This window comes from Pleurodeles waltl, chromosome 6 (genome assembly GCF_031143425.1).
Source record: "Pleurodeles waltl isolate 20211129_DDA chromosome 6, aPleWal1.hap1.20221129, whole genome shotgun sequence".
Classification (NCBI taxonomy): Eukaryota; Metazoa; Chordata; class Amphibia; order Caudata; family Salamandridae; genus Pleurodeles; species Pleurodeles waltl.
This window is the reverse complement of record NC_090445.1, coordinates 1583902102-1583929459: the sequence shown is the minus strand read 5'-3', so window position 1 is coordinate 1583929459 and position 27358 is coordinate 1583902102. Positions and strand designations below refer to the sequence as shown.

Sequence of the window (27358 nt, the reverse complement as noted above, 5' to 3'; positions counted from 1 at the left end):
CACACTCAGAAATCTTTGTCAAGCTGTCTGCCTCCATTCAAAATGAGAGATGGATATAACTCTGCTCAACAGCATGACCCTTATGGGACAGATCAGTCTTCTGACCATTCTGCCTCCAAGCACTCGTCTGATTCTGAGTCAGAGGTGGATCACGGTGACCGCCCCGGGCCAAGCAAACGGAGAAAGGTAGACAAATCTAACAACTCAGCTACTAAGACCCCTCGGGTGTTGACCTTTAATCTGGAGGATATTATCCACCCCGCTCCTCAAGCTGGACTCCGCCTCCAGAAGTAGCGTTGTACCTCGAAGAGCACATCAGGGCAGGATTCGACAAGGATGTGAGAGCAAGGTTACGGGCAGAATGTCCTAGGCCAGACCTTGAGGGTAAGGCCTCAGAAACCCCGGATATTGACCCCACAATGGTTACGTTTATGAAAAAATGGGCCAAGGACCCCAAGAAGGGCCTTGACCGTGCATGGAGGTCCTGTCAGGATAAGCTACTCGATCTTTCTAGCCCCCTAGCTAAAATACTTGAAATGGCATTCTTAGCAAAAGAATCTAACTCCCCAATTGACCCAGATGTACTGGTAGGTTGGGCCCAGCGAACCATTTGCCACCTAGGAAACGCTAACATAGCAATCTCTACTGAGAGAAGGCGATCCATCCTGATGCGCATCGACCCCCAGTTTAGCGAGCTCGCTACCTCTGAAGCAGGTCAAGCAGCCCAAGGTCTTCTCTTCGGAGCCCCTTTCATTAAAGACCTTTCACAATTTGCAGCTACCTTCAATTCAGTGGACAAAGTTCAGTTATCCCTCAAGAAAGTATTCAGGGAAACTCTCTTTTTTGGAGGGCCGGACGTATGTGGGGTCGCTTGTCGGCCGCCCCTATTATCAAGGCCCCAGACGTGACTCGTATGCCAGCGGACGTGGGTATAACAGAGACCAACAGACAGACGCTACGTTCTACCCCTCTCGGCCTTGTGGAGGTAAGGGCCGTTCTCGAAAGAACTTCTATAAGGAACAACAGGGAAACTCCCAGGACTCTGCCAACCCAGGTGAGACTCATTCCTCCATCAGAGGTGATTGTTGGGGGCAGGGTGCAGACTTGTTATGTAGAATGGCAGAAATAAACCAGAGACCCATGGGTGTTAGAAACCGTTCAGGGCTTCAAGTTGGAGTTTTATCAGTCCCCTCGCCAACAATTCTCCCCCTCCTCTTCCCCATTTTTCCCGTTACGATCCAGAGCTCATAAGTTTGGAAATTCAAGTTCTTCTACAAAAAGGGGTGATCTGCCATACCGTTCCCCATCCAAGGGGCTTTTTAAGCCCTATCTTTCTGGTAGACAAGAAAGGCGGGGGGTCAAGGTTAGTTCTCAATCTCAAAGAACTCAATGCCTGGATAGTTTACAGGCATTTCAAAATGGAGGGAATCCATCTTCTAAGGGATATCCTTCAGGAAGGAGACTGGCTGGTACGTCTAGACCTAAAGGATGCATATCTGAGCATCCCAATGTTTTCTCCTCATCGGCGCTTTCTGCAATTTTGTTGGCTAGACCAATGTTTTGAGTTCCAAGTCTTTCCTTTTGGACTTTCCTCGGCTCCTTGGTGCTTTACCAAGATGATGAGGCCTGTGGTGGAATCTCTTCGCGCCTGTGGGGTGCGTCTGATCATCTATCTTGACGATCTAATACTTATGGCTCGGGATCCCTCAGTTTTTCAAGACCACTTGGCTTGGACAATCCATCTCCTTCAGAGTCTGGGTTTCTTGATCAATCAACCCAAATCTTTTCTTCTACCGTCTCAGCAGATAGAGTTCCTGGGTTTTCGGATAGATTCAGTGAAGGCCCAGTTGATTCTCCCTCCTCAGAAGGTCCGCAATATAAAGAGGGAATTGCACCTTCTCTTATCCAAACAGAGAGTGTCCTTGAGGAACTTAGCCAGGATGGTGGGACTTTTATCGTCTTCGATTCAGGCAATACTCCTGGGCCCCCCTTCATTACAGAGCACTCCAACGTCTCAAGATTTCCCATCTGCAGAAGGGTCTGTCTTATGCGGACATGGTTCCTCTCTCAGCAGAGGCCCGCTCAGAAATAGCTTGGTGGCTAGATCACATAGAGGCCTGGAACGGGCGGGCGAATTTGGCACCTCTCCAGATGTGATTCTGGAATCGGATGCCAGCAGATGGGGCTGAGGAGCCCGTTGTGGGTCTTTGACTACAGGAGGTCGATGGTCGGAGGAGGAGCTCCATCTCCACATCAACTGCCTGGAACTTCTGGCCGGTTCTTCGGATTGTTGCATTCTATTGAGGATGGACAACATTTCGGCAGTCAGGTATGTGAACAGACTAGGGGTCATGAAATCTCTAACTCTAGCTCGGATAGCCATGGAGGTCTAGCAATTTTGTCTCCAACACCGCATTTCAGTAATTGCGTAATACCTGCCGGGAGTGAACAATGCAGTAGCAGACTGGAATTCCAGATTCCTTTGGGATGACAGCGTTTGGAAGCTCCTTCCGGAAGTGTTCTGGCATCTGAACCAGAGCTGGGGACCTTTCACGATAGACCTTTTTGCGTCGAGACTGAATCGTCAACTCTCCCTCTTCTTCAGCTGGAGACCGGATCCAGAGGCAATCGCCACAGATGGTTTTCTGCAGAACTGGTCTCTTCATCTGATATATGCTTTTCCCCCGTTCAGCATGATCCCCCCCGAGTCTTGACACAAGTTCGACGCCAGGGATCAGAGATTGTTCTAGTAACCCCTCTTTGGAGAGCTCAAGCTTGGTTCCCTCTAGCTCAGGAGTTGTTGTGTGTTTTTTTTTTCTTTTTTTTTTTTCTTTTTTCCCCCCCTCCTGATCCCTCCGCGGGACAATCTCTTGCTGGACCCTCTCGGGTTTCCACATCCGTTAATTGTGTCAGACAAGTTACGTCTGGTAGCGTGGAGAATTTCAGGCAACAATGGCTCTTGCCAGGCATTTCTGAACAAGCTTCCAACTTCGTTCATCAGGCCTGGTCATCCGGCACACATAAACGTTATGCCTCCGCCTGGAAGCGATAGGTTCAGTGGTGTGCGGAACGGGATGCAGATCCCTTTAATGCTGATGTCAATCTTATAGTTAATTTTCTGGCATCCTTTGCTGCATCGGGTCTGGCCTACAGATCTGTTAATAATTATAGATCTTCTATTTCCGCCAGCCATCTTCCAGTCCTGGGTAGGCCGGTTGGTGAACACTTTGTGGTTTGCAAGTTAATGAGAGGCATCCGTCTGTCTAACCCTCCTCTTCCTCGGTATTCGTCTCTTTGGGACGTTAATGTGGTACTTTCCTTTATTTCCTCCTGGCCAGATAATAGGTTGCTGTCACGTAAACAACTTTCGGCTAAGCTTACCCTGTTACTGTGTCTCATTTCATGCAAAAGAGTGTCGGATGTTAAGTTTCTGGACTTGGCAGGAAGGAGTTTTTCCCCTGATGGCGTTTCTTTTTCTATTTCCAGATGCACTAAGTCTGTATCTTATCTGGCTTTTCCCCACAATCCCAAACTATGTGTGGTTCAATGTTTAAAAGCGTATGAAGCTGCTACAGATTAATTTAGAAGAGATCCTAGGGGTCAAGTATTAATTGCGCCTCAGAAACCTTTTAATCCAGTCTCATCGGCTACTTTAGTTCCTTTCTGAAGCAGGAATTGATGTTTCCATTTTCGGGGCTCATTCAGTGCGCGGAGCTGTGGCCTCAAAATCCTTTAACTTGGGTATAAGATTAGAGGATATTATGAAAGCAGCAGACTGGTCCTCGGAATCTACATTCAAGACTTTCTATTATAAACCTATTTTAGACATTGCATCGGTGGTGGTAAATCAGCTTTGAACTTGCATAATCTGAGCCTCCGGTCCCGACATAGAATAAAAACATTTTGAGCTTTCGCGTCAAGAAATTTCAATTCTATTAAGGACACTGAGGCGAGGATTATCCCTCCCTAAACTTACCAATAAAACAGCATTTAAGAGTTAAGTATCTTGATTTACTTTACTGTCGCATTGTATTACCCACCCAGTTATTGTAGTATATTAAGTATGTTTACTGATTCCAGATTTTTTTCTGACCATATATTATGATTGTTTTTTTTCTATTTCCCTTTTTTCCTAGGTTTCAACCAGAAATTATGCTATCTAGAATTCTATGGTTTCTTGGATGTTCCTCCCGTTTGAGATTTCTGTTTTTCCTTGGATGTTGGATTTTGGGTTCATCTGCGGGTTCAATTTTGATAGACTTTTATTGACTAAGATATTCGCGAAGAAAGAGGAAGTTCTGTTGCCTCGGATGTTTATATACTGTAATCTCTATGGTCATGATGTGTTACCCTTGAATTCTGGGATATGTTTTGTTTCTGTAATATCTTCTCCTATTGGCTGCTGTTTTGGAATAAAGCATAGAAAGAGAAGCATAATCCTCGCCTTCGTGTCCTTAATAGAATTGAAAATTCTTGACGCGGAAGCTTGAACGTTTTTTATTGTCCTGCTTTGTAAATAGCTTCCTAGCCTGTAAACCACAAGGAAACTGCCAGAGTGGCAGAATGGCCAGACTGGTCCTGGTGTGTGGGGACAAACTGCATCAGCATCTCCTTTCTTTCTTTTGATGTAATGATGTGATTTTTAAATGATTGTTCACATTTTTCAACCCTCTGCCCCTTAATCTCATTTTACATTGTAGACGTGGAAGAAGAGTCGACAGCAGATCCTTGCTGAGAGTCTGATCCTCTTTTGGAGGGAATGTGCGGAAACTGGGTGCACAATTTAAACACATTGTAGGATATAGTACCCTCTTCAGCCAGCAAAAGAATATTTGCAGGGGGTTGGGGCTTCATACGGGAGTTAGAAGACCGTGATCTGTAGCTGTGACCACCAGGGTGCACTCTAATTGCTATTCAGATCACCCGCAGCCTTCTCCAACCTGTTGTAGGACCCACAAGGCCAGCTCACCACTCGCTGCCTATTAGCCTTACTTTTTATCTGCTATACTTAAAGTATCTTTAACTATTTTTAAAAGGAATACATTAGGACAGTCATCAAATTATTTTCCTTTTCATTTTATTTTTTCATTTACTCAGCACATTCATACGTTGGTGCTGGGGCCGAAAAAACTTAAATAATGGGCTGATTGGACTTGAACAAAACCCTCAGCGTTGTGGCCTTTTAGAAAGTGACGTTATTTCACATGCACTGTAGTGGTACCGTTTTCTGTTCTGAGACAGAGAGCTCTCTTCTTTGGAGTGGTGTATGAATCCTTTTCCTGGTATTTTCAGATATGAATTTTTAGTCAAAAGGAGAGTATCCAGTCTGATGAAAGGCTGCCTGAGCAATACAGAATGCCTTCACTTGAGTGTGTCACTCCAGTTGAAGCCACAGAAACATGTTTCATCTGCATGCCACACGAACTGCAGACGTTGTCTTGCTATGCACAGACCTCAAAAACTTTAAATATTGTATGTGAATTATTTAAATCTATGCATAAATTGCTTAACCTTCCTAAATACAAATGGGAATACACATCCTTGCTATTGTACACGGGTATTTGGAGTAATTTCCCACTTCTGAAACTGACGAGTTCCCTCAGTGCTCCTGGCAAGCTGCAATAATCTCTCTTGAAATAGTTTCGGATTTATTTAGTCAATTATTAGTTCATCCCTTGCAAAGCTGTTTTCGTCTGCAAATTCAACAGACGTCTATTTAACAATGCTTAAAGCTTCATAATAATGCACAAGGTGTAATAAGACCTTAGAAACGTTTGTGCATTTACCCATACACTCTCAGGTGTGAGTGTTCACCTACTTTAAACACATCCACACCTCACAGTAGCCACACCTCGCTGTTATGAGCAGTGTACGGTTACTGACTTCACAATAGTTGCAAAGAAATTGCTTTACAAGTGTAAATTCATATTTTGGAAATAGAAACAACAAATTTACACTTGTTAAAGAAGGTATTTGTGCATTTGTTTAACTTAGTAAACCAAACTTTTTTTAGGGTTGGCTAGACAGTGTATGCGCTGTCTCTTCAAGAGTAATGTAATCTTACAGTGGGCCTGGAGCCCGCCCATTACTGTTTGGCTTGTGTGACACTAGCCTTCACAGCCAAGTAATTGGTCACTGCAGAGCTAGCATCATTTCCGTTCCTTTCTGTGGCGCAGGGATGAAGCACTGACTGATTCAACTTAATCAGTGCCCGTCCGCAACTTCTAGGCCTCTGCAAACAGAAGGTTTGTGACTGACAGAAATGTGCCAAGCAGGACAAACAACATTTTCTCTTTTTAGCTTGTTTCTTTTATTTTGCCAAATCTTCTTTTCTCACTTTGCCATCATGTTTTGTTTTTGCTTGTGGGCACTGTTTTCAAAAGATAAGATGATCTTGTTCTGAATGTTGCAAAGCAACATTGTTTTCTTTTCATGAGTAATTTCCGAAATTATACTTTAACACATAATCATGTAGTACACCCCAATCCGCCCCATTCCATTCCACACCAATCCACCCCGCACCAATTCATCCCTCTAATTCCAATCCACTCAAATCATTTCAGTCCACTCAGACCTTTCACACTCAAATAAAAAACCACTGACCCCAGTCCACCACACTCAAGATCTCTTAACTGACCCCACTTAACTCCATCTACCCCAAACCAGTCAGCACCACTCCAATCCTAAACAGTCTGCCCCATTCCATTCCAAAACAATGTGCCCCACTCCAATAAAAAAAATCTACCCCACTCCATTCCAAAATAATCTGCCCCACTCTAATCCAAAACACTCCAGTCTCCCCCACTCCAATCCAAAAGAATCTCCCCCACTCCAATCCAAAAGAATCTCCCCCACTCCAATCCAAAAGAATCTCCCCCACTCCAATCCAAAAGTATCTGCCCCACTCCAATTTAAAACAGCCTACCCCAAAACAATCTGCTCCATACCAATCTAAAAGAACCTGCCCCATTCTAATACAAAATAATCTAATCTGCCCCCTCCAACCTGCCCCTCTCCAATTCGAAAAATCTCTCCCACTCTAATCTCCCCCACTTCAATCTCTCCACTCCAATCCAAAAGTATCAGCCCCACTCCAATCCAAAACATTTTACCCTACTAAAACCTAAAAAGATCTGCCCCACTCCAAGAAAAACATTCTGCACAACTCCAATAAGTCTTCCCGACGCCAATCAAAAACAATCCATTCTGCCCCACTCCGATCCAAAACAATGTACTCCTCGCCAATACAGTACAATCTGCCCCACTCTAATTCAAAACATTATGTTCCACTGAAACCAAAAGAATCTGCCCCAGGCTAATCCAAGAGAATCTTCCTCACTCCAGTCCAAAAGAATCTTCCCCACTCCAATCCAAAAAAAATCTGCCCCACTCCAATAAAAAACAATGTGCCCAAATCCATTCTAATCTGCCTCTCTCCAGCCCAGTCCAAAACAATCTGCCCCACTGCAGTCTGCCCTACTTCAATCCAAGACAATCTACCACACTCCAATAAAAATCTGCCCAGCTCCTGTCCAAAACAACCTGTACCACTCCAATCTGTACCAGTCCAATCCAAAACAATATGCAACACTCCAATCTGCCCCAGTCCAAAAAGATCTGCCCCACTCCAGTCCAAAACAATCTGCCCCACTCCAATCCAAAACAATCTGTACCACTCCAGTCCAAAACAATATGCAACACTCCAATCTGCCCCACTCCAGTCCAAAACGATCTGCCCCACTCCAGTCCAGACAACTCACCCCATACCCCAGTACTCCCAACCAATCCAAATTTTCCAAATCTAATCCAGTCCAATCAGCCATACACCAATTCCAAACCATTGCCCCACTGCAATCCAAAACAATCTGCCCAGTCCAGTAAAAACAGTCTGCACCACTTTAATCCGAAACAATCTGCCCCACGCCAATCTACCTCACTCGAAAACAACCAGCCCAATTCCCATCCAAAACAACCTGCCCCACTCTAATCCAAAACAACCCGGCTTACTCAAATCTGCCCCCACTCCAATGTAAAACAACTGCACCACTTCATTCCACAACAATATGCCTCACTGCAATCCAAAACAATCTGCCCCACTCCAGTAAAAACAGTCTGCACCACTTCAATCCAAAACAATGTGCCTCAATCCAAAACAGTCTTTCCCACTCCAGTCTGCCCCACTCAATCCAAAATAATCCGCCCGACTCAATCCAAAATAATCTGCCCCAATCCAAAACAATCTGCCCCACTCCACTCTGCCCCAGTACAATCTGCCTGACTCCAATCCAATCTGCCCCACTCTAGTCCAAAGCATTCTGCCTCGCCCTAATCTGCCTCTCTGTAATCCAAAACAGTCTGCCCCACTCAATCCAAAATAATCTGCTCCACTCCGGTCCAAAACAATCTGCCCCACTCCACTCTGCCCCAATACAATCTGCCCCACTCCAAAATATTCTGCCTCCCTCTAATCCAAAACAATCTGCCCCAATTCAAAACAATATGCCACACCCCAGTTCAAAACAGTCTGCCCCACTCAAACCAGAACAGTTTGTCCCACTCCACTCTGCCACACTCCAGTGGAAAACAACCTGCCCCACTTGAATCCAAAACAGTCTGTCTCACTCGAATCCGACCCACTCCAATCCAAAACAATCTAACCCACTGCAATCCAAAACAATCTGCCTCACTCCAATCCAGAACAGTTTGTTGCACTCCACTCTGGCCCACTCTAGTCCAAACCACTCTGGCCCACTCTAGTCCAAACCATTCTGGCCCACTCTAGTCCAAAACAATCTGCCACACTTGAATCTAATACAATCTGCCCCAATACAATCTGCCCCACTCCAAAACATTCTGCCTCTCTCTAATCCAAAACAATCGCCCCCAATTCAAAACAATCTGCCACACCCCAGTTCAAAACAGTCTGCCCCACTCAAACCAGAACAGTTTGTCCCACTCCACTCTGCCACACTCACGTGGAAAACAACCTGCCCCACTTGAATCCAAAACAGTCTGTCTCAATCGAATCCGACCCACTCCAATCCAAAACAATCTGCCTCACTCCAATCCAGAACAGTTTGTTGCACTCCACTCTGGCCCACTCCAGTCCAAACCATTCTGGCCCACTCTAGTCCAAAACAATCTGCCACACTTGAATCCAAAACAATCTGCCCCACTCCACTCTGTCCATTCCAATTCAAAACGATCTGCCCCACTCCAGTCCAAACTACTCACCCCAAACCACCTACCCAAATTTTCAACATCTAATCCAGTCCAATCAGCCTTACTCCAATTCCAAAACAGTCTACCCCACTACAAACTCCCTCTCACCATTCCAAAACAATCTGCTCCATTCCAATCTAAAACAACCTTCCCCACTCCAATCTACCCCTTTCCAATGTAAAATAATCTGTCACACACCAATCTACCTCACTCTAATCGAAAACAACCAGCCCCATTCCCATCCAAAACAACCTACCCCACTCCAGTCCAAAACAGCCTGCCTCGCACCAAAACAACCTGGTTCACTCAAATCTGCCCCACTCAATCCAAAACAATCTGCCCCACTCAAATCTGTCTATTTCAATTCCAAAAAATCTGTCCCACTCCAATCTAAAATAATCTGCTCCAATTCAGTCCACAACAATATGCCCCACTGAAATCCAAAACAATCTGCCCCACTCCAGTAAAAACAGTCTACACCACTTCATTCCAGAACAATCTGCCCCAATCCAAAACAGTCTGTCCCACTCCAGTCTGCCCCACTCCAATCCAAAATAATCTGCCCCACTCCAATTCAAAACAATATGCTCCACTCCACTCTGCCCCAATCCTATCTGCCTGACTCCAGTCCAATCCATTCTGCCCCACTCCAGTCCAGAACATTCTGCCTCGCTCTAATCTGCCTCACTCTAATCCAAAAAATCTGCCACACCCCAATCAAAAACAATCTGTGTAAAGAAATGGCTCCCTGTTGCAGTTACCCCCCACTTTTTGCCTGATACTGATGCTGACTTGACTGAGAAGTGTGCTGAGACCCTGCTAACCAGGCCCCAGCACCAGTGTTCTTTCACCTAAAATGTACCATTGTCTCCACAATTGGCACAACCCTGGCACCCAGGTAAGTCCCTTGTAACTGGTACCCCTGGTACCAAGGGCCCTGATGCCAGGGAAGATCTCGAAGGGCTGCAGCATGTCTTATGCCACCCTGGGGACCCCTCACTCAGCACAGACACACTGCTTGCCAGTTTGTGTGTGCTGGTGGGGAGAAAATTACTAAGTCGACATGGCACTCCCCTCAGGGTGCCATGCCAGCCTCACACTGCCTGTGGCATAGGTAAGTCACCCCTCTTGCAGGCCTTACAGCCCTAAGGCAGGGTGCACTATACCACAGGTGAGGGCATAGGTGTATGAGCACTACGCCCCTACAGTGTCTAAGCAAAACCTTAGACATTGTAAGTGCAGGGTAGCCATAAGAGTATATGGCCTGGGAGTCTGTCAAAAACGAACTCCACAGCTCCATAATGGCTACACTGAATACTGGGAAGTTTAGTATCAAACTTCTCAGAATAATAAACCCACACTGATGCCAGTGTTGGATTTATTAAAAAATGCACACAGAGTGCATCTTAGAGATGCACCCTGATTTTACCCAATTGTTCAGTGCAGGACTGACTGGTCTGTGCCAGCCTGCTGCTGAGAGACGAGTTTCTGACCCCATGCGGTGAGAGCCTTTGTGCTCTCTGAGGACAGAAACAAAGCCTGCTCTGGGTGGAGGTGCTTCACACCTCCCCCCCTGCAGGAACTGTAACACCTAGCAGTGAGCTTCAAAGGCTCAGGCTTCGTGTTACAATGCCCCAGGGCACTCCAGCTAGTGGAGATGCCCGCCCCCTGGACACAGCCACCACTTTTGGTGGCAAGTCCAGGAGAGATAATGAGAAAAACAAGGAGTCGTCACTGGCCAGTCAGGACAGCCCCTAAGGTGTCCTGAGCTGAGGGGACTCTGACTTTTAGAAATCCTCCATCTTGCAGATGGAGGATTCCCCCAGTAGGATTAGGGATGTGCCCCTCTCCCCTCAGGGAGGAGGCACAAAGAGGGTGTAGCCACCCTCAGGGCTAGTAGCCATTGGCTACTAACCCCCCAGACCTAAACACACCCCTAAATTCAGTATTTAGGGGCACCCCAGAACCTAGGAAACTAGACTCCTGCAACCTAAGAAGAAGAGGACTGCTGAGCTGAAAAACCCTGCAGAGAAGACGGAGACACCAACTGCCTTGGCCCCAGCTCTACCGGCCTGTCTCCCCCCTTCGGAAGAAAACTGCTCCAGCGACTCTTTCCCCAGGACCAGCGACCTCTGAATCCTCAGAGGACTGCCCTGCTCTAAAAGGACCAAGAAACTCCAGAGAACAGCGGCCCTGTTCACCCAAGACTGCAACTTTGCTTCCAAAGAAGCAACTTAAAGACAACTGCATTTCCCGCCAGAAGCGTGAGACTTGCAACTCTGCACCCGACGCCCCCGGCTCGACTTGTGGAGAACAAACACTTCAGGGAGGACTCCCCGGCGACTACGAGACCGTGAGTAGCCAGAGTTGCCCCCCCCCGATTCCCCCACAGCGACGCCTTCAGAGGGAATCCCGAGGCTCCCCCTGACCGCGACTGCCTGACTCCCAGATCCCGACGCCTGGAAAAGACCCTGCACCCGCAGCCCCCAGGACCTGAAAGATCGGAACTCCAGTGCAGGAGTGACCCCCAGGAGGCCCTCTCCCTTGCCCAGGTGGTGGCTACCCCGAGGAGCACCCCCCTTGCCTGCCTGCATCGCTGAAGAGACCCCGTGGTCTCCCATTGATTCCAATTGAAAACCCGACGTGTGTTTGCACACTGCACCCGGCCGCCCCCGTGCTGCTGAGGGTGTACTTTCTGTGCTAACTTGTGTCCCCCCCGGTGCCCTACAAAACCCCCCTGGTCTGCCCTCCGAAGACGCGGGTACTTACCTGCTGGCAGACTGAAACCGGGGCACCCCCCTTCTCCATTGAAGCCTATGTGTTTTGGGCACCACTTTGAACTCTGCACCTGACCGGCCCTGAGCTGCTGGTGTGGTGACTTTGGGGTTGCTCTGAACCCCCAACGGTGGGCTACCTTGGACCCCAATTTGAACCCCGTAGGTGGTTTACTTACCTGCAAGAACTAACATTACTTTACCTCCCCCAGGAACTGTGAAAATTGCACTGTGTCCACTTTTGAAATAGCTATATGTGTTTTATGTAAAAAGTATATATGCTATTGTGATTATTCAAAGTTCCTAAAGTACTTACCTGCAATACCTTTCAAATGAGATATTACATGTAGAATTTGAACCTGTGGTTCTTAAAATAAACTAAGAAAATATATTTTTCTATAACAAAAACCTATTGGCCTGGAATTGTCTCTGAGTGTGTGTTCCTCATTTATTGCCTGTGTGTATGTACAACAAATGCTTAACACTACTCCTTTGATAAGCCTACTGCTCGACCACACTACCACAAAATAGAGCATTAGAATTATCTCTTTTTGCCACTATCTTACCTCTAAGGGGAACCCTTGGACTCTGTGCATACTATTCCTTACTTTTAAATAGTGCATACAGAGCCAACTTCCTACAATCTGCCACACCCAAATTCAAAACAATCTGCCCACTCGATCCAGAACAGTTTGTCCCACTCCACTCTTCCCTACTCCAATCTAAAACAGTCTGCCCCACTCAATCCAGAACAGTCTGTCCCACTCCAATCTTCCCCACTCCAATTCAAAACAATCTTCCCCACTCCAGTCCAAAACAATCTGCCACACTTGAATCCAAAACAATCTGCCCTAGTCCACTCTTTCCATTCCAATCCAAAACAATTTGACCCACTTCGATCCAAAACAATCTGCACCAACTTCAATCTAAAACAATATGCTCCACTGCAATTCAGAACAATCTGCCCCCCTCCAGCAAATACAATATGCCCCACTACAACCAAAAACAATCTGCCCTAATCCAAAACAATTTGCACCACTCCAGGCTGCCCCACTCAATCCATAACAATCTGCCCCACTCCAGTCCAAAACAATCTACCACACTCCAACCTGCTCCATTCCAATCCAGAGCAATCTGCCCCACTCAATCCAGACAGTTTGTCCAACTCGAATCCTCCCCACTCCAATTCAAAACAATCTGCCCCACTCCAATCCAGAACAGTTTGTTGACCTCCACTCTGTCCCTCTCCAGTCCAAACCATTCTGCCCACTCCAGTCCAAAACAATCTGCCACACTCGAATCTAAAACAATCTGTCCCACTCCAATGTGCCCCACTCCACTCTGTCCATTCCAATCCAAAACAATCTGTCCCCACTCCAATCCAAAACAATATGCTCCACTGCAATCCAGAACGATCTGCCCCACTCCAGCAAATACAATATGCCCACTACAATCCTAAACAATCTGCCCTAATCCAAAACAATCTGCACCACTCCAGTCTTCCCCACTCCAATCCAAAACAATTCGCCCCACTCCAATCCAGAACAATCTGCCCCTCTCCATTCTGTCCTACTCCAATCCTAAAGGTGCTTCCCCACTCCAGTCCAAACAAATCTGCTGCACTCCAGTCCAAAACAATCTGCCCCACTCCGGTTCAAAACAATGTGCCCCATTCCAATTTGCCCCCCACTTCAATCCACCTAATCCCAATACAATCCATCCTAATTCACCCCACTCCAATCCAACCCATTCCAGTCCACCCCACACCAACCCAGTCTAGCCTACCCTACTCCAGTAAATCCACCTCACACCAGCCAAATACTCGCCCCAATCCACCTCAGTCCAATCCACCCTTTCCCCAACACTCAAATCCAGTCCAGTCCACCCCACTCCAGACCCTGCTACTCCACCCCACTGTAATCCATCCCAATCTAATTCAATCCACCCAACCCTACTACAGTCCTGTCCACCCCACATCCATTCTGTCCAATCCATCCCACTCCAAACCACCCTACTGTAATCCATTCCACCCTAGTCCAATCCACTCCTATTACTCCAATACAATCCGCCCACCCCAATCTAATCAAATCCACCTCACCCCGCTCCAATCCACCCCACTCTACCTCAATCCAACCCAGCCCACTACCTCAATCTACTCCAACCTATTATATACTATTTCACTTCACTCTACACCAATCTGCCCTATGACACTGAACTCTGACACACTCTACCACTGATCTCTACTTCCCTCTACTCAACTCTTCACCACTGTACACCCCCTTCTCCACTCTTCGACACGGTACTCCAACAAATCCACTGTACGACACTGCTCCCCCACACCAGTCTGGCAATCCACTTCACTAATTTATAGCCATGCAGAGCAGCAGCGATACTGGTGTACATCATGGCAAAAACACATTGACAAGCCAATAACCCTTGTATAGGTGAGACCTTGCTTGTTCTGAATAGGGCCCACAGGCATAAAAATATCCAATTAGTAACTGGATCTGTCAAGGCTCCTAACTGACCCCAGCTTACCAACCAAAGTTAGTCTATAGGTAATAGAAGCACGTGTTGTTTCATCCAGGCCGAAAGGCTGTTGTATAAGATCCAGAGTGAGTGTATGGGTTGTGTAGGCTGCTTGCAGACCTGTGATAAACCTGTCTGTTTCTTACATGATTGCTGAACAGCCATCTGTTGCATCCCCAGGTTCCCCATCGCTAGCTAACCTACTCTCTCACTCCAGTCTGATCTTCAGGTATCCTTCTGCTGCTGTCTGCATTACGGTCTTTACTGATGCCTTTAGGCCTGTGGGCCAGACAGCATCTCCAAATCCAAGCTCTGACCCCATTTCAAGCTCACTGTGTCCTCACCCTGAACTTGACCATCTGCCCCGGTCCAGAATATCAGTGCTTCACTACTGGCCTCAGGCATCTTCCACAACATTGTGGATAGTTTGCTTCCACTTTGGGTCTGGGCCTTCTCCTTTGGATTTCCCCTTAATCCCTTGCCCATTTTTTAGGTTGGGCCTACCAGACAGTGCTAGTTGTCTGATTGCAAATATCGGTGGTGCCCTTGCAGCCCACCCACTACTTACCATTGGTTGGCTTTATTTTCACTCATTTGCTTGCTTTTTATTTAATGGCTTGCCTTCCTCATCTTCTGTTTTACACTCTCAGGAGTAACTTTTTTTTATTGGCTGACTTGTATCCTTTCACTGCTCACATTTAAGGTATTTTTTTTTTTCTTTTTCAGTCAGCACTCCAGAAGAGTGCATGTGTTTTCTAGCTCTCTCCCTTTAGTATTGCTTCTCCTCTCAAATACTCCCCCACCTTCTGTGTTGTATTGCACTCCACCCCTGCAATCGTGTTTGTATAAGTACAGCAGCAGGGAAAATTGTTGTCTGGGTATGGCTGAAAATCAGACTTTACGGGTTGTTTTCGTTTTATCTCCTGTATTCCACATATTACAATAAAGCACAGGCTTTCATAGAGCTGGGAATGGGCATCTGCGTTCAGGTGGCTTCTGAGGCAGAAGCTGTACTTAGCATAACACTTTTCTGGGAGGCCTATAAATCTGCTCCCTGAGCGTGTGCAGAAAAGCAAACGGCTGAATCCTGAGAAAAGTAAATTAGCCACGGGAAGCGTTTCCCTTTACATTCTAACACTTCCTTATTCTTTTTATTTTCTATTTAGAGTTTAGTTGACAAGTACTTGGAAAAATAAACCATGCCATTTATAATATTGAAAACAATTCAGTGTACAGTTTTGAGATGTCACAAGATATATCTGTTTTTACTGCTGTATTTCCTTTACTTTTTTAAACAATGCTTTACAGACAGATTGTAAAACCAAAAACTCGCCACCCCCATTATAAAGATGAGACCTATTGGCTTTGGCAATGCTTGCTTAAGATGGAAAGGCTAGTGCACTAATGAGTGACAACCTCTCACTTTTCCTGTTTTGCCCCTCAAAACCATTTATTGGTCTTGCTCAGTTTTGTGGTGAGTGGCAGTTTCGTGAACCCTAGCGGCTTTCTAGAACTGGCTAAGTTATCATCTGACTAGGCTCCTGGTAATCCCTTCTTCTGGTATGTGCGTTTTTTGGGTTTTTTGGGGGTTTGTCAGGCCCTGGGCCCTGTTACGAGATAGCAGGTATGGTCTTTGTTCTCCTTCATATGTTGATTGGAGTGCCTGAGAAGCAGTGAGGGTATTAAATGTGTGTGACAAAAGAGGGAGATGAGAGGAAGAATCGAGGGTAAAGGATATGGAAGGATAGTTGGTGCGAATGGATTGCGAGGCAGAGGCCAAATGAGAGACTGGTGGACTGTGGATAAGTTAGCGATGAAGATTTGGTGAAGCAGAAATGGGAGAGGGGCTAAAATACTCAAGGATTGGGGGGGTTGGATAAAGTGAAGAAAGGATATTACGTTGAGGGAGGATCTGGTAAAGTGGGAAAGTCGGAGGGTCTTATTACCAGGAATGGTGGAAAGAGGACCATGCATAATACTTATATTGAGTTGAAGGTGTAGGGTTGCTAGTCTAGTGTACCTGGACAACATACACTAGAAACAATGGTTACTGCAGTTCAATTGATGTATTTTTCCAGATCTGCGAGAAAGCAGGACCCTGCTGCAAATTGGCTACAATGCTATAATAGTGATTGTTGGCCCTAGTAATGCACAATGTTTTTTTGTGACGAGTAGCTCTCCCTTTTAGAAAAGCTTGGAAAACTCTGTTCCACATATCATTAAGCAAACGAGCTTGCCCCCCCCGCGCCTCTGTAATATGTAGATCATATCAGCTGTCAGGTCAGGTGGGTTTGTTAGTGGGTATGTGAAGTAACAACACAAACTTGGTAACAGTGGTGTTCAGCTATTGGCTTAATAAACCTCATATCTTTGCTGTAGATTGTACACATCTTCATAATGTCGGATGATGAAGATGGTCCCCCACTGGTGAAGAGGTCCCGTATTTTTTATGGAAGTTTGGCAGAGAAGGAGCGGGACCGGATCGCCAAAGGAGAGAACTTGCTGTTGGGAAAAGCAGCAGTAAAAGCAGGCATAGAAGCTGGGAATATCAATTTCGCCAGTGGTAAGTTTAAGGGGTTCATTATAAAATGTGAATGTCTCCAATGCTGTCTGTTGAAACCGGATACAAGCACATTAACGGACCAAGACCAGCTACACCATATCAAAAAATGTGACTCCAAGGCAGTGTTATCCACTAGCGTTTCCTTGGTAAATAGAGGAATCGTACATCTCCACCCTATGTTTTCTTGACTTGGTGAATAAATGAAAAGTGAACCCTCTGGCTTGTTTTTGTTGTTGTTAGTAATCGTATTGAGGACCAAAATGCAGAGCAGCAGTGCTGGGAATTTGTATTACATTTTCCATCTGAATGGTTTCTCAGATATACAGTGTTTAAGAAATAATTTTCTATCTCCCACAATCTTTTCAATTATTTTTTTTAATTCCACATGTTGGGGTATCTAACTTTTACATGAAGTTAAATGGATGAGGTATTATTTCTCACTTTGTTCTGAGACTGACTGAGAACATGCTCCTTCCTTGTTTCAGTGAGATTGAAGATTCCTCTAGTAAGACCCTTGAAGTGTCTGGAAGATTTGGGGATTTTTTTTTCTTGTCAGCGGTTTTTACGTTTTTGAGGCTTTCACCAAGTGGCTGTTGTTTCTGTTGAGCAAACATAAGACAACATATGTCATGAAGTCTCCATATCAAACTCTCGAAAGAAACAAGTTTTGTGAAGAGTGGGTAGCGATTTATTTCTATTTTTTCCTTTCAGAGTGACTTGTCCTTTATGGAAAATATTGGTTGCAATAGAATACTTTAGTAGTGCACAATGTTCTTGTTTGCTTCTTATTTGAGATTTCTGTTGTAAAATGTGTCCAATTGATAAAGATGATCCAAGTTTGATCTTCAGTTGACTACCCCTAATTGTTTTAAGAAAATGCCTTGGAAGAAACCTCGATCTTATTTTTTCATTTGTTTTCTATTAAATATATGTTTTTGAAGAATCAGTTACTGGTTTTGCGCTACGTGTATTTTTTGCAGAGAATCCAAAGACTACTTTTTAGAGATATTTTTATCATCCTGCTGAAATAAACCTGTGTACACTACATTTAACCTATTTCTGTAACAACATGGGGTGGGAGCAAATATGTTAAACACTATGGCTGATGCGTCCAAGCATTTACAGAATCTTCGGACGGATTTTTCCTTAATACAAAATAAATTTAATACATTTGGGTGTTCCCGTAAGTTTTGAAACCCCATTTATCAAATTGTCTCACAGTCCTTTTGAACCAGTGCTGCCAACAATTTTTTACCTGCAGCATTAAAACAGTGTTTTAGTTGCTCTTATTGAGGGACGAAGTATAAGTAATCTTGATAATTATCAAACACACATTCCAGCATTTCTTCTACTTACCACTTTTGGGAGCAGAGAGAAAGCCCCGTTATTTGAGTGTTAGTTCTTAGATTTGGGACCTCATTACGAGTTAGGCAGAGGGGATTACTCCATCACAAATGTGAGGGATATGACTTGCTCCGTATTTCAAGTTGCATAGGCTATAATGGAACTTTAAATACGGCGGGCGGGATATCCGTCACGTTTGTGATGGGGTAATCTCCTCCGCCAAACTCGTAATGAGGGCCTTAGTCTTGATTAAAGTGATCTGCAAAGCAGCCACTTGTGATGTGGTTACACATTCAGCAAACATAATATATTGAGTGCTAACTGTTAACTGTAGACTAGGTGCTCAGGTTAGTCGAGGCATGTTAAAGAACATCTTTATCTTTTGGTGCTCTATATTGGCTCTTTTTAGCGTCGCAGTAATTGGATGCAATTTTTTTTCCCACTGTGTATGTGTTGAGGAGCTGAATTGATGCTTCATTAGTAAGATAAATTTATTGAGATTAGTGACCTTTCTAGTGTGGCAACATTTAAAATCTTTTTCTATTGGCACTCGCTCCTTCTTACAACCCTCTTACCATTTCCTGAATCCACGTCTGTTCATGCCATCTTGATAGAGAAAAAAAGAGGCACATAAAGTTTCTGTGCCCCATAGAGAATCCCATTGCACTGATAACTTCTTTTTTTCTTTTTGCAATAACGTTTTATAAATTTTTGTTGAAAACAGTACATCAGACTTGTGTCCAGATAACCATATGGACTAATATGTGCCAGGCTGTCTGAGCCCCTTTTCAAAGATTGCATGCTAGGGGGGCTCTTACCGCGATTGATGCTTCCTGTCCTAGAGGTTTTGTCTAACTCCCAATCTATTGTCAGTAAAGTCTGCCCTGAGTACTCCGTGACCATCGGAAACTGTGTCCCGAGATCCCCCTATGCCTGCAATCGTGTGTTTGTGGCTAAGAGGCGTAGACTGTAGGTATCGCGATTGGGTGGCCATGGAGAAAACCAGCGATGGCCGTGTAGCAGCTGCGATTGTCAAGCCATATACTGTCATCCATCAGGGAGAGGCAGCCATGTATCAGGACGGCTGTTCCAAGCAACCCCCCTGGTAAAGCCAGCGTGGAGTTGGAGTACTTAAGTGTAGCCCATGCAGGCAAGGACCAGGCATTTAGTACCCACTAAGTGTATTTTTTCTAGGAGGTGTATGACCATATATTTTCTGTCAGTTGAGCAATGCCCCTACTTTATAGAGTCCAGGATGCCATTAACGTTCCATGTGAGTATGCGTATAGTGCCGTGTGCAGTGGGATCCTTTTGGGTTGCCATGGTGTGGGTCAGTACAAAATTGTCGATCGAACAGGGGCGGGGGGGTTAGTCTTGGCCCAAAGAAGTCAGTCATGGCAGTATATCTTGGTGTCTGGCGTGGGTACACATCAATCAAGGAAACCAAACCGTAACAATGTCCTCTCACCCCATACCTCGATAAAATGAAGTACCTGTTGTGGAATGAACTAGAAACTGTCACCAACTGAGCGACCAAACCCAAGGCACTTCCACTGGTCCATTCCCCAAAGCAATCTCAATAACAAAACGCAAAAGCAAGAATAAGATAGAGGGGGTCCAAGTGGTCATTTGTTAACCATGTCCGTGCATTTTTGCAAGGAAGGAAGTCGGGTAGATTTAAAAGGACTCCAGTATCAGGGGTCTGTCTCTCCCACATCCGAGTAGGAAGGACACTGCCTCTTGAGTGTCGGCTCCGGGTCTAAAGACCTTGAGCGGTGGGTCTTATAAATCGGTAGCCGAGTGTCTCTGCCTTGGGGCCGACGCAGCAGCCACTCCCAGTCCTGGCTCAACCCTGTGGAATTATGCTGAGGGGGCGAGGATGGCATCTCCCGTTGGGTGTTTTTTTTTCCTCCAGCCATGTCCATGCCGCCTCAGGTGTGTCGTAGAAGAATGTATTGTCCTGAAGTTGACTTTGAAGTGCACACGAAACAGCAACCTGTATTTGAGTTATAGAGCTCTCAACTACTGTTTGACAGCCAGGAAGGAATACCTTTATTGTTCTAACTTAAGGATATAGTCCAGGAAGATCGACAGCCGCGCAAAATCACAGGTCAGCGTCTCATGCTGCTGGTGGGCCCATAGGATCGCATCGCGGTCAGCAAATTTGAAGATGCAGGGGATAATGGGATGAACGGAGGCCCTGGTGGAGGAAGCTTTGTCAGGCATCTGTGTGCTCTCTTCATCGCAAAGCAAGGAGATATCTCCTCCCCCAGTACCCAGGAAATCCTCCATGTTGTCACAAACTTAGGAGGAGATGACCCCTACCTCTGTCAGGACCCCTATTATGCATATGTTGATGCATCGCTCTGGGGGGCAGCCACTTTCATAGTTCTCCCTCAAATTGAGCTCTTGCACCGTTTTTTGTAGTCCGACAATCGCCTGTAGAATGGGGGCCAAAAGGTCCGGAGTGGGCGCCGGTGCCGGATCTTTATAGGATGACCCTGTGGACTTGGCAGTCCGACCCAGAGAGGTCTGAGCATCCAGTGGGTTGCCCTTCTCTATGTCCCCGGGCCCTCAGGCACCTGGGGTGGGGGAAGATAGCTTTTAACTCAAGTAGCCCGGAATGCTCCAATCGTCGCAAATGCTCCAGTGCACGGCTGCTAAGGAGAGTGCAGCCCTCCGTCACTGGCCTGGCAACCCCACCAGACACAGACTGCAGGTTCCCCATGGCCTGAAGCACTCTGCAGTCCTCCTCCACCACCTCACGATTCGTTCCTCAGCATGTAGTCCACACCCACCTCGGCAGGGAGGGTCAAGAGGTAGTCAGGCACCCTGGTAGAATCCAGGCCATGTCCCGAGATTGAAGCACAGGGACCTTCCAGGTTGTATTCCAGCACGTCAGTGTATACCCATCCCAGGGGTGTCCGGGCACCTGGCGACGTTACCGCCCAATTGGATCCAAGGGCTGACACCCACCACTGCCAGAGGATGAAGAAAGTCCTATGTCCACCCCCAGGCTTCAAGTGCCACCTTGAGTCTTCTGCCTCAAGAAATGGGTGGGGGTGCCAGAGACCATAACTGGCCGCCTTGTGCCTCGTTTAAGATAGTCACATTTTCAGTGTCTTGGCTACGCACCCCCGTCCCCATCATCTTATTTTCTATTATTATGCCGAAAAACTGCATTCTTAAAAAGACACATCAGTTTGTTTTACATCGATTGTCAGTGACTTCCATTTGCTTCTTATATTAACTCAGGAATACATATTTCATAAAATCACAATAGCCCTGAAATGTTTTGTACAATATCTCTGGCTGTTGCTTCTTTTCATTTAACAAAATCATCCCTGTTTTCCTTTGTCCTTCTCCTTCAGGTGAGTCTTTTGATCTTGAGGAGCATCGGAGTGAGCGCCAAGCAGAGATCCTTGCTGAGTTTGAGCGCAGGAAACGTGCACGGCAAATTAATGTTTCCACGGATGATTCTGAGGTGAAGGCGTGCCTGCGTGCTCTAGGGGAGCCAATCACACTCTTTGGTGAGGGGCCGGCAGAAAGAAGAGAGAGGTGGGTGAAGCGTAGGCAGAAAAGGAAATGCATGCCCCCTCCCATTGCTTTTAATCAGAGCAATGATTCTCAACATGGTTTGATAGTACTTGGAGAGATGATTCTGATTTATTAAAATGTGTGCCTAGTGTTATGAATGCTTTCACATTTAAACGAAAACACTGCATCTTGCAAAACTGTATGTTTCTTTGCTTGACTAAACTAGGTCCGAACTAGGGCTAATCTTCATCTTGAATCTAAACGCAGCCATGATATGCGTGTGCTTTCATTTCTCCTCACATCACACGTAACAAAATGTACACTATGAAATGGTCTGTGTTGATATGCTGTTCTTGAACAACTCCGGAGGAAGCCTTTTGCTACATTCAAGGCTCTTCCTGCCTGTACCACTCTAGGCCTATTCATAATGTAATTGTTTTGAGTGTAACTAGATTTGTACTTGCATATCCAAAGACTTTAGGTCAAAAGGGGTTATATTAATATTAATTTAGGGGATGATGCTTGATGCCCCATTACGTTTTGTGTTCTGATTTGCCGGTCTGTACGGAGATGTTATCACCATACGCAAAGAATGCTACTTTCACTGTGTATCCTGTTATAAAAGGACTCTTTAGGAGGTGAGCAAAGTCAGGTTTGCCCCCACTCAGACAATGGACCATTGTCAGTCCTGTCTCTTGTTTAGGACTTGAAATATTTTGTTCTGAGACTTGACTTCATTTTTAGACTCTTGTCTGCATCTGATTGAGCTTTATGCTAATTCCTTGTAATAATTTAGAATGCACTTTGACTAGCTATTATTTTTTCTTTCTGTGTTGCACTTTAATGTTTATTAGAACATTGGAATGTTTGGAGCTCCACTGAAAACAGTTGAGTGCTCCAGGCTTCTGATGGCTGGTGGAAGCCCGAAGCTCCAACATTCCAATGTTGACCTTCACAGTTGGTGCTGTGAACAAAGGCCTTGCAGAGCCCGAGGGGATTTCAATCCCCTTGGCCTCCGTGAGCCCTTTTTTATTTTTATTTATTAGAACATTCTGCCCTCTAGTGGTGGAACTTTCAAATAGCCTTATAGCCCTCTATAGCTGGGGTATACTGGCATTAAAGTCTCACTCCCTTTTTAAAGGCTCGAGCCTTTAACACTGGAGCAGGCCTTTAATTGCGATATAGCCCGCTCTGGCGGGCTATAAGGCTTTAATAAATCTTCATGGATTCTAAACTTATTGAACTTGAGCCTTCTTGACTTAAGGCTTACTTAATTGACTATGCTGATTTATTTGCTATTCAAACTGTTATCTATAGGGGCACACTGCCTCATATATTCTCAAGTTTAACACCGCTTCCCATCCTGCGTAGGTGCTTTACCTAATATCATCTGATAAGATAGCATCAGCAGTAAATGTGTTGCTCTCCCGCCATATCCTGTACTAAGATGCCCAAAAGATTTGCAGTTAGCAACATTTCTGTAACTGTGTGCTTATGCTGCTGTCTTTTCAGATTGCGAAATATTCTTTCTGTGGTCGGTGCTGATGCTTTAAAGAAGACCAAAAAAGATGAGGAAAAGTCCAAGAAATCTAAGGAGGTAATATGGAATCCTAGTAGAATATATTTAGCAATTATTAATGGCCAAAATCTTTTTACTTTGAGCTGCATTTTAAAGACTTTTAAATTTACTGGGTTATTGAAATGTTTTGTGTAGCTGCACCTTTCTATCTTGCTACTTGGAGTGTAATGGAAGGTTACCAAAATGATGCAGGTAACTCACTTTTGAGATGAGATAATTGTGTGGTGTTTTCATAGAAAAAAGTTTTAATTAAAATTACATTAATGTGGGTGTATTCCTCATTTGACTTCTCTGCATGCAAGGCGCGTCCTATCGTAAAGCTAGAGCTTGCGTTTATTGTTTTTATCTGAACCTCCTTACACCCAGCTACGAAGAGAACCAAGGGTTCAGGGCCCGACCTCCTGCTATGAACAGTTGTCTCACCATGGTCAGTCAAGTGGTGGGTGCCTTCTAATTCTTTACAGCACATTCCACGAAAGTCTCAAGACTGACATATTAATTCAGCCTCTCATGTATATGATGCACCTCTAAAGTGGTAAGAATTGTCCTACCCATCTCCTTTTGCACGCACCGTGTAAAACTTTGTCATTTGTAAACATTCCCTTTACCCCTAGGGGAGCACAGCGACTGGCCATTGCTATTACAAGCTCAAAACATAAAAACACTCTATCTGATCTTGTGTACCCATCGGGTCAGTATCATTTGAATTTTGATTGCAGTATGTATTGAAGCCCACCGCAGAAGTCTGTCGTTCTTCGTTATTTACAAAATGTTGTTGTCAGAACGCTTCTAAGAATTATCTATTGCCATCAAACTTCTTCTGGTTTGTGCTTACTCCAACTGCCTACCTTTCATTTGTAAAACTTAGTTTCAGATTTTTTAGGTCGAGCGTAAGTGGTCTGACATGTTGTAATCTATCTGTGGGCTTTTAATCACGCCCACCGCACGACCATCCCTATCATTCGTTCATGGGGTTGCCTTTCCAAAATCTTTTATCATCATTGGTAAATGCTTTATGTTTGTCTCTCCTTGGGGCGGTTTTGTTACTGCTTTGGCCATCGACCCTGTTACATGGATGATTGCCAATAGTTTGACTGCGAGCAAACTTTTTTTTCCTTTTGTGTCTCTCCTTTGCGCTCACACTCATGGCAGCCGTTGTGCTTTGAATTGGCTTGCTTATGTTAAAGGTTTTAATTTTAATTTTCAATTTATGTGGCAAGAAAAGTCTAGCTAGGAATTTACAAACCTAATAGCTCTAACTCGAGCAAACGCGAGACTCATTGCATTGCAAATGCTTGTTTTTTTAAGGCTAATTGTGTCTTTTACACTCGGGACTCCCTCCAGCATCTCGAGCTTCATTCATTGCTCTTCCTCATTCCTGTAGCACTCGGATGGCATTTTCACTGTTGCAACTCTTTCTTTAAGTATCGCTTTATGGGAGATGAAACATTTTCTGGCAGGTCCACCACTTATGCAGTTGTTTTCTTGTGATGTAAATAGAAGCAGCAAAGATTTTAGAAGAACACGTAAGACCGTGCTTTTTATTGTACACCCTGTTACATAGGAGCAACTGAGTGATGGACAGTAAATCGAGCGCTGAAACTGTTTTTTAGTATTGCTTATATAAGGCAATATAGTAGTGCACATTTGCAATTAAATAGATTTACTGCATAGTTTGAATCACACTTAAGACCAAGCAAACATGGTTCATTTAATAGGTAATTATTATTTTGTAAAGGTACAAAGAGGCGTTTGATCAATGTGTTACATTAAAATGTACTCTCTTATATTATTATATATTACATATACAGGTAAAACTAACAAATGTATGTGGTCCAGCTAATAAGGTACAAAATGTTTTGTAATGCTGATTTTCTCCTCAGCGATTCTTTTCTGAATTGCGTGCCTGATTGTTGTCCTGGCTTTTTTTTTTTTTTTTAGTATCAGCAAACTTGGTATCATGAAGGGCCTGCTTCTCTTAAGACTGCCAGGCTTTGGATTGCAAGCTATTCGCTTCCACGGTAGGTTGAAACTCTGGGTAAGCTGTGGATCAGTTCTGTGCTTCCTTTAGATGACATTGTTCAGAAGCGTATCAGCATCCTAAATTCCAAATGGTTTAAATCCTCTAGTTTGCGATAAAATCATTCTGTGTCATGGAGGGGTAATAATACCACTAGTATAATAACAATACCTCAGTGTTTATATTCCAGTTTATCACTTAAGTCTCAAAGTGCTGTACTAATATTAACCAAATGAAAGATACTTATTTTATAAACATTGGAAGAATAAAGGAGCCTGCAAGTCACACACAGATCTCAACAGTAGGTTCATTAGGCATTTAGGCTGCATTACCAGCTTTGCCATCCAGATGTCGCTCAGCAGCCTTTTCTGCATGGTTTAATACTTATAATAAATTATGTTTGTATAATACATGGTTGCCTAAAGGCCTGTGTCTAATTTTATTTTTACAGTTGAGTTGTGATGTTGTTAGTAACCTATAACAATGAAACTCTCATACTGCAATAAAGTTTTACAATTGAGTTGTGATGTATTTGTCTTCAGCCAAGATGAAAGGAAAATTATGGAGCATAGCTGCAGTTTAAACAACAAAAATGACAATTGGCCTTTCATTATTCTGACATGTTTTTCTAAAACGAGTAACGATCAACAAGGAGTAGATCTTTATTTTAAAAAATGCTTATTTTTTGTGGTCCAAGTCATCCTATGGAAAAAAAAAAAAACTTTATCTGCAGGTTTCTAAATTTTCTGAGCAACAGCAGCTTTTAAATCTGAATTACATTAAACTTATTCTAATACCTTCTTGCCACAAATTACTAACTGATTTTTGGTTTATTATAATTTTGTACCACCGATTCTGCTTTTATTCTTCGTGTTTGCAACCATGCTGTCTGTTTCATATGAAAGAGCAAAACACTAAGGATTTGAGCAGTTTGTGAGAAGAGGGATTGTGTGACCTTGTATTATAAGCAATAAACTGCTACTGAGGTTATTACAAGCCACCCTGGTGTTATAATCTTATAAAGAAACTCATCCCTTGTTCTTGTATATGGTCATGGAACTGCTTGGTGCCTTGCAATATTGTCATACTGTACAGCAGATGACACTTTATCACATGCATAATGCTTCCTAGCAGGTTTAAAAAAAAAAAAAACTTTTGTAACACTTCAAGTAACGACCGTTCCTTTTACTCAGATGAAAGGCTTAGTGCATGCTGACACGGTTTTATCTTTTGTTCAGTAGGTCTTTATAGCTTGCTCTCTTTCTTCTTTCCCTCCTCTCCTCTCTCTCTTTCCCTCTCTCTAAACCATTACTTCAGTAAGCCATCTTGTCAGCAATAATAGGCGGTAAAAAGTGCTTGTTGACATGAAGTAAATCCATAACCCCAGCCACGCAAAGGGCTTGTACTGGTGTGAGGACACACTGTTGGCACCTGTGGCAGCAAAGTAAACTTGATGTGTGCTACAGCACAGGGCTTATTAATCATTATGCCTTTTAAAGTAAGCTGTTCATCCTGCAGGAGCACAAAACAACTCTTGCAGTTGTTGAGTTCAGGTTTCTAAGAAATGTCCACTCCTTACTATATGAACATGTATTCTTGCATGTCTTCGAAATACCTCTGAGGTGTCCCTATGTATTTGCATTGTATTCTCTCTCCAGTCAGCCTATTATGAATCCAACTACCTCACCAAAGAGGCGGTAATCCTACTTCCCAATTTAGGAATCCTTTCTTATTGACACAGAAACCTCACCCATGTATTGCAGCATGCTCCTTCATTAGAACCCTTTCCA

At 44.5% G+C, this 27358-nt stretch overlaps 1 protein-coding gene across 1 annotated transcript in view; it reads left to right on the top strand.

Annotated features, from left to right (window-relative positions):
• PRPF4 (pre-mRNA splicing tri-snRNP complex factor PRPF4) overlaps nucleotides 1-27358 on the top strand; it is an 88386-nt gene that overhangs the window by 17239 nt on the left and 43789 nt on the right. The window contains exons 2-5 of the mRNA XM_069241364.1: nucleotides 16905-17088; nucleotides 21804-21990; nucleotides 23482-23566; nucleotides 25490-25569. Of these exons, the coding sequence (XP_069097465.1) occupies nucleotides 16923-17088; nucleotides 21804-21990; nucleotides 23482-23566; nucleotides 25490-25569 (518 nt within the window). The 5' untranslated portion in view covers nucleotides 16905-16922. The remainder of the gene's footprint in view (nucleotides 1-16904; nucleotides 17089-21803; nucleotides 21991-23481; nucleotides 23567-25489; nucleotides 25570-27358) is intronic.